The sequence below is a fragment of the Rhopalosiphum padi genome, chromosome 4 (genome assembly GCF_020882245.1).
Source record: "Rhopalosiphum padi isolate XX-2018 chromosome 4, ASM2088224v1, whole genome shotgun sequence".
Taxonomy (NCBI): Eukaryota; Metazoa; Arthropoda; class Insecta; order Hemiptera; family Aphididae; genus Rhopalosiphum; species Rhopalosiphum padi.
This window is the reverse complement of record NC_083600.1, coordinates 24,290,911-24,304,416: the sequence shown is the minus strand read 5'-3', so window position 1 is coordinate 24,304,416 and position 13,506 is coordinate 24,290,911. Positions and strand designations below refer to the sequence as shown.

At 23.6% G+C, this 13,506-nt stretch overlaps 1 protein-coding gene across 1 annotated transcript in view; it reads right to left on the bottom strand.

Annotated features, from left to right (window-relative positions):
• Window positions 1-101: 101 nt before the first annotated feature.
• The window catches only part of LOC132930449 (F-actin-monooxygenase Mical), a 29,270-nt gene continuing 15,865 nt past the window's right edge, over window positions 102-13,506 (bottom strand). Inside the window, 12 exon segments of the mRNA XM_060996330.1 lie at window positions 102-583; window positions 4,258-4,419; window positions 4,837-4,943; window positions 5,006-5,129; window positions 5,197-5,347; window positions 6,367-6,402; window positions 7,460-7,660; window positions 7,747-10,158; window positions 12,324-12,451; window positions 12,568-12,755; window positions 12,821-12,999; window positions 13,066-13,389. Of these exon segments, the coding sequence (XP_060852313.1) occupies window positions 549-583; window positions 4,258-4,419; window positions 4,837-4,943; window positions 5,006-5,129; window positions 5,197-5,347; window positions 6,367-6,402; window positions 7,460-7,660; window positions 7,747-10,158; window positions 12,324-12,451; window positions 12,568-12,755; window positions 12,821-12,999; window positions 13,066-13,389 (4,047 nt within the window). The 3' untranslated portion in view covers window positions 102-548.

Sequence of the window (13,506 nt, the reverse complement as noted above, 5' to 3'; positions counted from 1 at the left end):
AATAAAATTCAAAAAATATTTGGATTTATTTTTGTATTTAATAAAAATAATAAAACTAACATAATAATAATTAGAATATAATATTATAAATGTTAAAATAATAAAATAATATAATATGAATGTCAAAAAAATAAGATAAGTAGTGTTAAAAAAATTGAAAATTTTTATAATATTTATATTAAAAATTAAAATATAAGGCCCAATTGAGTCATAAATCTAAACATTATATCACAGATTATACAAAATCAAAATTTTATGAATTGTATTAAATAAATTGTTAGCTTTGGCTTAGGATTTTAAAACTTAAGTAACTTTATATACTGGATAAAAGCTTTGACTCGTTGATTAAAATAAAACTATCACACTTTAGCTTACTTACAATACAAACAAAAGAAGAAAACAAGTATAAAAATAAATATAATATGATTATTTGTTCCATAAATAAACTTAAATAATAAGTGAGCTAAAAGTTCCTGTTAGTAGGGATTCTGTCGTTGTTTCAACCAGAAATGTACAAGTATTATTAATAAATAGCTTAGCAATTATATCTAATGAGCTGTTGACAGTTTGCTCCAATCGTTGTCTGCAAGAAAAAAAAAATGAATTAGATCAATAAAATATTAAGCGGTAGTTAAAATGTTTAATACAATTTTAAAATAATAAAACAAATATATATATTTTAAATATCTTAAATATTTTAAACCATACAACAATAATTAGCCTACAAAAATATGTAGCAATAATTATTTATGTACAATATGATTACTATGATTCCTAATAGTTCTGAAAGTGTAAAATTGCAGAATGAATCAATAATGTGATAAACATAAAATTAAAATACCTAATTGTATACTCTGTATAGTTGTTATGCAATTTACCCTATTACTTACAGCAATACTTCCGATAAATAGCCCAGACAATACTTTCTATATTCCATAAATATATATAACATAAACAGAACAAATCTTTTATCAAATATTCATTAAGCTTTTTACTTTTTTGAATGACAACATATATTTTTTATTTCATATTCTGAAGTAGAATATTTATAATATTATAATATTTATACAACCTTACCTAAATTTTAATATATATAACTCATAAACTACTCCAATTTTCAGTTTCTATGTACCGAAACTCCAAAAAAATATTCTGCTTCAGAATATGAAATTAAAAATTAATGTTGCTATTCAAACAAGTAAAAATGTAAATATTATAATAATTATTAAAAGACTCAAAATGTTGTTTTATTTCAACTGGAAATAATGCAAATTTTTTTTTTCAAAAACGTAAATAGCATTTGAAATAATGAGTATTACTTATTTAAAGAATGTATACTCAATAAGTGAAATAAATATAACTTTTAACATAATCTATTAAATGGCAATTGCTTTTCAACTAGTTCCAAAAATCATTACTCGTAACATATTGATCATGTTTATAATGGAAAAGTATGTCGAAATTATAAATATGTAAAAAAAAAATATCAATAAATAAAACATTATCATTTATCAGATATAATATAAGACAATATTATATGCAAAAATATTATTTGTTATAAACCAACTTAAAGAATTTAATTAAATTATTTATGAAGGTTGAATTAAGATATTAAAAAGTACTTAAATTAAAGTCTTTTCTAAATTAAATGAATTAGTACTTCTAATTGTGTACATATTAAATTGTATATAGTAATTTTATAAATAGAAATAATACATTTTATTTAATACTTTTAAAATATGTAAAATACAAATGGTAATTTGTATTTTTAAAACAATCCCATATTTTAAATATTAACAAAAAAAAAAAAAAAACAGAAAAAAATAAACAAATATATAAAAGTTAAAAAAAATTATATGAATAAATAAATATAATAATAATCTTTTTATATTTTTAATGTGTGTTTTAACCAAATCAAATTTTAAAATACTGATTTTAGTAATAATTTCAAAATATGTTTTTAAAATTATCATAAAATTTATAAATTTAATTATAGCCTATAGTATTCAATTAATGATTATGGACAAATGTTATATTACATAATATATTGATATCACAAATCATATACTGAAATTCTGATGTTAACATAAAAATTAAGTTAGCTTACCATATCAAATGTTTGATGTACATAGCGTTGTATATTTAGGTCGGTTGGTTTGATGGTTATCACGGATGTTTTGAGGATCAGAACAAAATTTAATAAGTTTAAAAACGAATAATTACACTACTCTATAATACATACATGCTACCAAACCATACCATACCATCAGATGAGGTATACCTGTTTGAATGTTATGTGATCAAATAAAATTGCACAATATACTACATATATATTTTTCAATTAACTTAATATTATATTGAACTTATCTACTAACAGTTTAGTTATAAGTAATTTTTTTTTTTGTTTTTGTTTAAAATGTATTTCACAATCTGTAATAAATATTATTTGAGTTATTTAAAGAGATAATTTAAAAACTTTCTGGTGGACTAACTTGAATTTTAGTACATACTATTTAAAATCCATTCTTATGTCTTTTATTCTAAAATAGTATCCTATAATGCTGGTCATCATCTGAATATACACCTCAAATTTCAATAAATTACTAAAAAAATATCGCAACTAAAATATAGCAAAACCAATATATCACAAAAACAAAATATCGCCTGATCAAAATATCACAATTCTAATATTATTATTTTTTATTTCGAATAGACAAAATATAAATAGACAATTTCATACATTTCAAAGCATATAATATAGCCATAGCAACAGTCTGTTTTGTAAAAATGCTCTCATAACAATATTATATAATATAACAAAATTGATGTAAGCAATACAAATAAATTAATGCAAATAGATATTAAAGTCGATACATATAAATATATAATATATTAATATGTACTGTCACAATGACAGTATAAAGTATTACAATTTACAAATTATTAAATGAAAAACCAGAATACTGGAATGCATTGCTATGTAAAAGGTGGATACGATTAGATAAGATAAGGTACAGATGCAGATATGCGATAATAATGTACGAAAATATTTTGTTGCAATACACATTGGCATTGGTTTTGCAATATTTCAACGCGACATTTTGGTCACACAATATTTTACCAGCGATATTTTTTTTTTTAGATTACCAATTTAAGCTAATATTTTTAACCTAATACATACTATTAAAGAAAATATCTAATAATTATTATGTTCTACAACTTTGTGTCTTTGTATTGAATCATTACTTTATGTATGTATTAAGTACTGTTATAGGTTTTGGTAAACTATTTACTCAAAACAAAATTTTTATCTCATCTAATATATTGGTTATAGTTGAAGTAATGATAATAATATTATGGAAAATTATTTTTAAATCATTGTAGATTTATTGTTAAAAAATAGTTAATTGGTTAATAGATTGAACAGTTTAAATTAGTTTTATAAACATATTTTGTTAGAAAGTAAAGCATAATATTTATTAATAATATTGTAGCCTATAATTACTAAGCCATTCAAAATATAAAACAAAATTAATGATACTCAACAAGCATACTAATTTTTTGGTTTCCATACATAATGTACAAATCTAAAAAGTGAAATACGACTAACAAATAATTTTTTATTATTTAATCAAATTTTACATATGTACATTAATAATGCAAGTATAATATCATATCTAGAACTTCGATAAATTGATTTTAATACAGCATATTTTAAATGTACATGTAGTATGTACAATACAATAGAAGATTTAACACATCACATACATGATTTGATTCATTTAATTTAAATATTATACTATTACTGTTAATAATAGTAGTCAAGATGAGCTAAAATAATATTCAAATTTAAAAACATTTATTCTATTTTGGATAAAATAAATATTAATTATTCTTGAAGTGAATATTATATTAGTATTATAAGTATTTAAATAGTTACCTTTAATAGCATTAGTATTACCTTTATAGCAAAACCAAATTTTGATTTTAGTTATTATATTATATAGTTAGGTAACTTAAATATTAAGTGATTTAGGAAGTAAATAAATTGAAGTAATAGAATACTATTAAGACATATAAGGGGAATAATTTTGTAAGAACATGGTTTGTGCGGTGAATGCTGGCCAAACAATTGGAATCAGAGCCAAACTCTGTAATTTTATAAAATGATGCTAGATCAAAATCTTTTTACACATCATTCTATAATAATAAAATATTAAAAAGTATTTAAAACATGCAATTTTAAACTGTAATTACCATTTGGACTGATTGTCTCACACCTTGCCAGATTATCTTCTATTTCTAATTCTTGTGCTTGTAATCCTAATTCACGTTCTTCTCTTCTCAATCGATTCACTTCACTCATTAGTTCACAATAAGTGTGTAAAAGAGATGGTTCATCTTCATTTTTTTCACCTCCTAAATTAAAGATTACAACCAATATAATATACAACTATAAAATTTAGCGAGTTACAGAAGCAGCTGGTGTTGTTAAATTTAAAGAAAAAAATAAGATAAACCATTGAATTTAAAAAATCTAAACTATGATCAGTTTGCCAAAACAATTTAACTTAAGTGGTTACTCACATTTCTGAAAAATTAAATGAAATAACATTATATTGAATTTCTAATATAGAGAGTTACTACATGAATTTTTTACTTTCTATAAGTGTTTTTATACTAAATAGAAAATGCATTAACATATCTTTTTTAATTTATTGTTAAACAATAGTTTAATGTTTTTGTTTAAAATCTAAAAACACTATAAAATATTAATCTTACTAATGTTTTTAATCACATACATACAGATATTATATATAATAACTATTTCTTTACCTTCTCCTCTAAGTTTCTTCTCTACTTCAACCCCTTCAGCTTCTAAAGTTTTCAGCTTAACATCCAATTCTTCCAATTTCCTTTGAACTTCTTGTGCAATACGCAATCTTTAATTGTTAAAACAATATTTCCGTTAATAAAATAAATTTATAAATTATATGTACAATACCTTTTCCGTTGGGATTGTCTAGCAATTTTAATCTCAGACTTTGACATTCTACCATCTACGTTATGAATACTATAATCATCATCAACTTTGTTTTTTTTGGATTCATCTATAGTGACATCAGTTTCTATAAGAAGAATATGTTTAATTTGTATATTTATTATACCATACATTTTTACATTTTAAATATGTACCTAATAATTGTAGATTATCAATATTATAGCAGGATGGTAGTGGTGGTATAGGAGGAGCCAATGAATCTATTAAGCGACGTCTGATTTCAGATTCACTATTTGATTTATATTGCACAGGTTTATCTCCAGCAGCTGGAATTAATTTTTTATCCTAAAAAGTAAATAATTGTTATTATTGTAGTGAACAAGAATTTAAATTAACTGAAACTAAAATGTCTCATTATTATACATAAAATATTAAAATAATATTGATTTAATGTTTGTAAAATTCAGTGTGTAAGTTGTTAATTTAAAGCAATACAAACAAATATTTCAGGATTATTATGTATATTATTGAAATTTATCCTGAGGAACATTGAACTTGTTATTATACTTTAAATGGCTATTTAATTATTTAAAATTTATAAAATAATTATAAAATATTCAATAGTTAGTGTTTTAAATTTTTAATTACAAATGCAACAAATAATTATTAATATTTATCTATAATATATAATACGATGATACTACTGAAATTGTAATCGTATACATTATATAATATAATAATCAATGATAATACCTAATAAAATTCTCATGTTTTATGATTGGATATTTAATAAAATAGTAAACATTTTAATGCCATTTTTTTTTTAATAGCAAATTTTACTAATGATTATTAATTTTTAATCAATAAATAATATGTTGTACAAGATTAATAGTTCATTTTTATTGTTCTAAAAGTTCACTAAGAAATAATGAAATAGTTAGAAAACACTAGGTAACCTATACATTTTGAATGACTTAAATAATAATTTTATTGTAATATTATTTTTTATTCACACAGTATAAAAATAGTATGGTACAAGAATAGTGAGAACTACATTAGATGCATTTCAACAAATTTTGTAATTAATTTTAGAAAATTAAGATGTTTGAGATATGTGACCAAGCCACTAAGGTGTTTAAGATATTCATAAATATATTGATTGATTATGTACAATGTACATACTGCAACTGCATTACAATCAAGAAAATAAAGCAATAGAATCTAATATGTGTAAGCTACCAAATAATCTACAATCTATGCATTATTTAATTATTAAACTTATAATAAACAGTTCTAAGATTCTAAATATTATTTTTAAATAATAAGATTTTACAATACAAAAAAACTGCTCTAAAAGGACATACATAATCTCCAATGAACGTAGAAACATTATCTGCCGACTGAAATTTAAAAGATAAAATTAATCATCAGATAATAATTAATAATTTTAATTAGTACCAAATATATAAATGTATACCAAAAAAATAAAACTTAAATTGTAAAGGTGATATGCATTTTCATTTAAAATTTATAAATGATTTCAGTTTTTTTTTTAAATACTTTTACAATTACTTTAAAACTAAATAATTATCTGGAATAATTTTTTATTTTTTTCTTTCCAATCATAATCCTATTAATAATAAATTTATCTTAATGTTTGCAGTGGCAACACATGTATTAGTCAAGGTAGACAAATGTCTCATTATCTCCCCGAATTGATCTAATAATTAAAATTTTAAAAGAAATTAGTAATTATATAGTGAATACTACAATAGTATTTCATCTTCATGATTTTATAAATAAAATGTTATTTCAACTGATTCTATAAGATGATATAATATCTATGTATAATATTTTATTGATACATTAATCGCCATTCCAATTACGTTATTGAATCGACTGAGACGTATTGAAGTGTATCTTATTATTAATGACAGGTGTAAGGTAGTGTAAACAGGAGGACATCGTAGTATATTACCAAAATAAATACACAAAAGAAACATGTTTCAGTGTGATATTAAATTAGTAGCATTCTAATCACGTTCATGGTTAATGTATAAAATGTTTAATATTTTTGTAAGACAATTAATGTATGATCGATGATTACTTTAAAATATATCAAATATAATATAAATATAATTTTAATGACAAATGATAGGCTTTTACTTTACTTAAGTAATTGAAAAAAAAAAGTGAGGTGAATTATCTAAAGATCTAATATTTATTTAGAGTATTATAGATGTATTTGCAACAAAACAAAATAAGCAAATTGAATTAAATTGTATTCAAATATGGATGTTTTACTTTCTTTGTTTATTTCTTTTAATGATAAAATATTTTTTTTGATATTATTTCCTTAATTGTCTACCCCTATTACATTTTTCACACGTCACCACAAAATATTTGTATAGCTTAATACTTATGTTAAACTATAAATTAAAATATTTAAAAAATTACCTGAGATTTTTCTTTTATTTTGCCACTTATTAAAAATTTAAATCTAGATGGAGATGTTGGTTGACTAGGTGGAGAACGGATTTTATTCGGTGATGGTGACTTTTTTTGAAAAATTGCAGCCATAACAGTTTGAGTAATACTACGTTTTCTTTCAGGTCGATCATTCATTATATTTTGTTCGTTTCTTTTTGGTGTATCACACTAAAATTTGATGATTAAAAAATATAAATAAATATATATAATTAGTAATAATATAGTTATCTGATTTTAGTATTTTAAAAGCTTACTAATGCAATATCAAGATCAAATTCATCAATTGATTGACAACTTTTACTTTTTGTTAGTAATGAAAGTCCACTACAATTGTTTTTTACTGCTCTTCGACGTTCCAACTTTTCTCTGAGTTGTCTAATTTTATCTTCAGGACTTATACCCAATTCAGAATCACTCTTTAATCTAGCTCTGGCCCTAGCGTTTTCACGTATTTCTTCGGTGGACTTTAATATTTCAGCAATACTAGATGTTGGGGTATTTTCATCAAATAGTGCCCTTCTTATATCGGGCAATGAAAATGCTTCTGAACATGATATCTGTTGAGTTGGACACATTTTTCGATCACTTAAGGGACTTTTTGTAGGAATTAAAAGAGAAGTAGGTCGAAGTTGTACATCTGCATTACATTGGTGAACAGGAAATGGTTTTGCGAATTCAAAATTTTCTGTATGAGATTCTGGAGAAAAAAGTGAACTTCTGTTACGACGTGGTTTTTTTTCATGAGGTGATTTACTTGTTATTTTACTCATAACCATATCATGAATTAAATTTTTTTCTTTCATTCTCTCCTTTGTTATTTGTTGAAGTTTATAAGTAGTAGAATTTTGTTCTTGTTCATTTTGTTCTTTTAAATTGTTTTCATCTAATTTTTCTCCCTTGCTATTTTTTTTCATTTTACGTACATCAATGGAATCTCTTATACTATTAAATGGTGTAATTTTTTCCTGCAAACGTTTCACATAATTCTGATAGGTTTTATTACAATCTTCATTAGCAATTGGAGTTAATGCATCATCGTCAATATTATTTTTATCATTGAAATCCATCACAGTCACTAGATCACTGGTCGTTGTAGTATCATTATCATCTTTATCAACTGACATGTTATAAATAGCATTCAACGTCTCTACAACAGGTGTTTTAAGCTCATCGTCCATTTGAGGGTTGGTTACAAATTCCACATAACCAGTATTGTGTAGCAATGTTTGATTTAATGCAGCAACGTGTTCATTACTATCATTGTCACTAATGGTATCCATGAACTCAATGTTATCACTATCAATTTTTCCACAGACATGTCCATATTCATCTAAATCTTCATTGGGTCGTTTCTTTGGAGAATTTCTAGGTTTACGTTTTGATTTAGGCCTCTGATGTTTTCTATATGTTAATGATTTTATTGGTACATGTACAAAATCGTCCCAAGCTTCAGATACTCCAACATCATCATCTCTTGCCCAATCAGAAAGTTCTGTTTCAGTTTGTCCCTCAATAGTATGATCATCATCATTATTATAATCAGACACATGAGCATAAGATTCAGGATGAATTATTTCAGCACAATTAGGTTTTGAAACTTCATTCATAAATAAATCAGCAGTAGTTGAAACATGTTTTAATATTTCCCCATTTCTAACATTTTTATCTTTTATTGGACTTGGAACTGTAATTATTTTATTAAATCCATTATCTGAATATTTTGGTATGCATTCAGATTCATTTATTTGTTCTTTTTGTTCTATATCATTCATAAGTTCACCTCGAGAGTTATGGATTTCTAATTTTGGTAAACTATGGTTTTCTATTGGAATATCTTTATCATCAGATGAAATATCAGGAATTTCTAAATCATTTTCAGTATCCGTCGAAGTATCTGTTGATAAAGAATCCGATTCAATTTTATTTTCTATTTGGGAACGATTAAATTCTGGTACAATTATAGAAGTTTCATGAGCTGGACTACGGGGACGTAATTCGTTATCGTGTTCTTGATACTGAGTATTAATTATTTCTATTACTTTATTATTAGTTTCGTTGTTCTCATTACAGTCATTATTTTTTTCAGAATGTTTTAAACAGACATGTTTAAATTCATTAATCTCTGATAATTCTTTTGATTTTTTCTCATTTTTATTGACAACAGGACTTACGTTTTGTAAGAATGCTTGCATAGTAGGACTGGGTACTGGTGCAGGGTTTAATTTTTTTTGACACTCAGATATTTGATCAACAAAGCTTTTAAATTTTGTATCTAAAGTTACAGCTGAGCCAGATTTTTTAACCGCTATTCCATTACCATTACCAGCTAACAAGTACAACTTTTTCAATTCCAATGAACGTTTAGTAGCAATACCTTCTGTAGACTGTGTTCGATTAAGTTCATATCCAGGATTAGTAAATGGAATAAAATTTGGTCGATTTTGAGCTCGATTTACTATTTCTGCAATTTTAGGATTTTCTGGTACTAAAGGATCAACTTTTGTTTCTTCTACCTTACGTTTTGATTGAATACTTTCGCTTACAATTATATTTGGAATACTGTGTCTTGTTGGGGTTTTATCATCTCGCTCAAATTCAGAATCTGTAGATATTTCTGTAGCAGAATTACTACTACCAGAACTTGATGTATAAAAATCAGTAGCAACCTAAAAAAACAAAAAATTAAGTTTTGAGAAAAATATGATAATTTTTATAATACCAGAATGCATATATTAATATATATATATATATATATATATATGTATGTATAACATACAAACATTTTTAAGATGTTATCAAAATATAAAATATCTATATAATATGATATCTTTTGTTATCTAAACACTAATAAATAAAATGTTTTATAATATTTATTTTTTGTTATAATACTTATAAGGTAGATACTGAAATTAATTAGCTATTATTTTAATCTTTTGATTATATATATACATTATAAATGCATCTGGGTATAAATCATTCTATAATTTATTATACAACACAAATTTATGATTATTTGTTATAAGTTAATAAACATTAAATCAAACTTTGATTAGATAATACAATAAAACAATCATACAATAAATATAATATTAATTACATAAAATGTAATTTAGTAAAATAAATAAGACATACAAAACAAGCCTTTCCCCTCAATAGTGAAAATTCAAATTTCAAAAGCCAATTAAATGAATAAATGCGTTAAAATAATTATATGTATATTTTAAACTTATAATTCATTTTCAGTTAAAATCAATTATTAATAAAAGGATATTATACCCATATGTGTTTGCTTCATCTTATTAAACCATAATAAAATATTAACCAAAATATACAAATATCAGTTACTATTTTGTGTAGTTAGCTCAAATATTAGAATGAATAGACCTATTGTCAAAATTAAGTGTATGAATATCACCCGTGTACTCTCATTAGTTTTTTTAACAATATTTTATTTTTAAGCAAATTATGAAAAATTTAAAATACGTACTAATATATAACATACTCATCACTCATTTAAAAATCTAATGAGAGAACACAAATAATGTTCTTACCTTTAATTTTGATAATATGTCAATTCATTCTAATATTTGAGTAAACAATACAAAATTAGAGTTAACGAATATAAATTATTATAATATGTTATGCTTCAGTAAAATGAAAACAATACATTGGGATACAATATCATCTTAAGTTTAAAGTTTATCATCAAATAGTTTGTTAGTGTATCTCCTTAATCAATTTTAAATATACAAGAATATTACAACATAAATATAGATAAATTTACATATAGGCATATATGTACCTATTGTAAATTAGTTAAATTCACAATATTTTTAAAATGCAGAAGACATATTATATTCAAAAAATGAAATTATTGAAACACAACGAAATCACAAGTAACACAAAATTCTAATTATTTTTACCTGAATTGTTTATATTCCATGATACTTGAGAGAAAGGCTTATTATGTATATCTGTGAAGATTGTGTACTATGATTTCTAGCTTAAATTTTAATATTTTTTCATACATGTATATATAATACAGACTGTATATGGATGAATATTTAAGTATTAATTATTTATTTTACTATATTGAAATTTACATAACAATACATTCTTTTTTTGGTTGTTTATTTTCATACTTTTTAATAGCCTTTTCAACCGTAGGCGTATATTTTGGATAAGGTTCAGTAGTAACCATATTTAATTTATTCGGCTTATTATAATTTTTATTTTCAATTATTTTTTTAGATAAATTGGTGTCATTAGTAAAACTATTTAACTGAATATTATCATTAACTTCAATCAAATCATCATGAACTTTTAAGCTAGAACTAATTTTATTAATTTTAGATTGATTTTTTGTATCATTTTTTATACAACCTATTGAAATTTCAGAAGTTTCTATTTCATTTAAATAATCATTATCATTTAAAAACATGTCATTCTTTTCCAATTTTGATTGAGGATTTGAAACATTTTCCATTTCCTGCACACATTCATTTTTAGACTTATTTTGAAGACAGGAATTTAATGATGATGAAGATGCATTTTTCACAATATTATCATTTGTAATAATATTATTAAATGTGACATCACATTTTTGAACATTAGTATTTGTACTTTCAAGATTATTATTGAGACTACAACTATCTGTATATTCAAGATTATTAATAAAATTAGTATTTAATGAATTAAGAGATTCTTCAACATTAAATGTATTTGTATTAATATTTGTTTTGATTGATTTTGAGGATTCATCATTTATGATAGATTCACTATTTTTATTTAAAGAATTTTCTATTGATTTGGGAGGCGTAAAAAATATCACCTCTGTATCAGATCCAGTATCTGTAGTAGCAGATGATATATTAGGGATACGTAAACAAACTTCTTGTTTTCTTATTTCCCGTGCCTTAATTTCTTCTTCACCTTCAGTTGCTGTGTCACTTTCATCATCTAAAATGTATTTAATGTATGCAAGTTTATTATAAGACACTTAATCATAAAAAATATTTAACTAATTTTAAATTCAGAAAAAAATATGTTTAAAATATAAAAATGTATAGTATTACCACCACTATCGAATTCTTTGTAGCTGAAACGATCCTGTGACTCATCAGACTCATTTTGTGAACTTAAACCATCATCTTCAACATTTATGTTACATATATTCTCATTATTAATATTTATTGGCAGTAATTTTTTCTCTTGATTATCATCATTTAATTCTATGTTTTGATTCTCGTCACTTTCACTATCACTAAAACAAAATGTTGTCAATACTCATGAAATAAGTTAATATTAGTTAAAAGTGTATGTACTAACCTAAATTCAGATAATTCATCGGAAGAAAGCATTTCATTAGCTGAAGCACCAAAATTACGATCAGTCCATTCATCTTCATCCATTTCACTAAGGACCAAATCTTCTTCTAAATCTAAATTTTCAAACTCTACTCGTTCAGGTGTTTCACCTCGATCTAATGATTCCATTGATGCCTTAGTCTGATATACAATTAATATAAATAAATTATAAATAATAAGCTTTATAACATAATATGAATAACATACTTTATCGGGAGTTTTAGCTAAAACAATTGGTTTAATTCCTAAATCTGGTTCAGTCTTTTGTTCAAGTTTACGTCTAGATCTCATTTGTTGTGTCCCAGACATTCCGAAGTGTTGAGAACAGTAGAAACGATTGTCGTATTTACCTTCACGGTCATACATATAATTACTTAATCTCAGAGTTGTATGACAATATTCACAACGGAAACAACCACGGTGAAAAAATCTGCCTTCTGCACTTAACCGTTCCATTAAATAAACACGGTTTTTACAAAAATGACATGTTTCACTTCCACCTTGTGGAATTATTACAGTATTTTTAGTACCCTAAAAATATTAAATGAAAATAAATTTTTATTTCAATTTGTTTGTAAAAATATTAAAAAAAATTAAACCAATATATTATTAGATATAAATGTATAAAAATGAAAAGTCCAGAAAAAA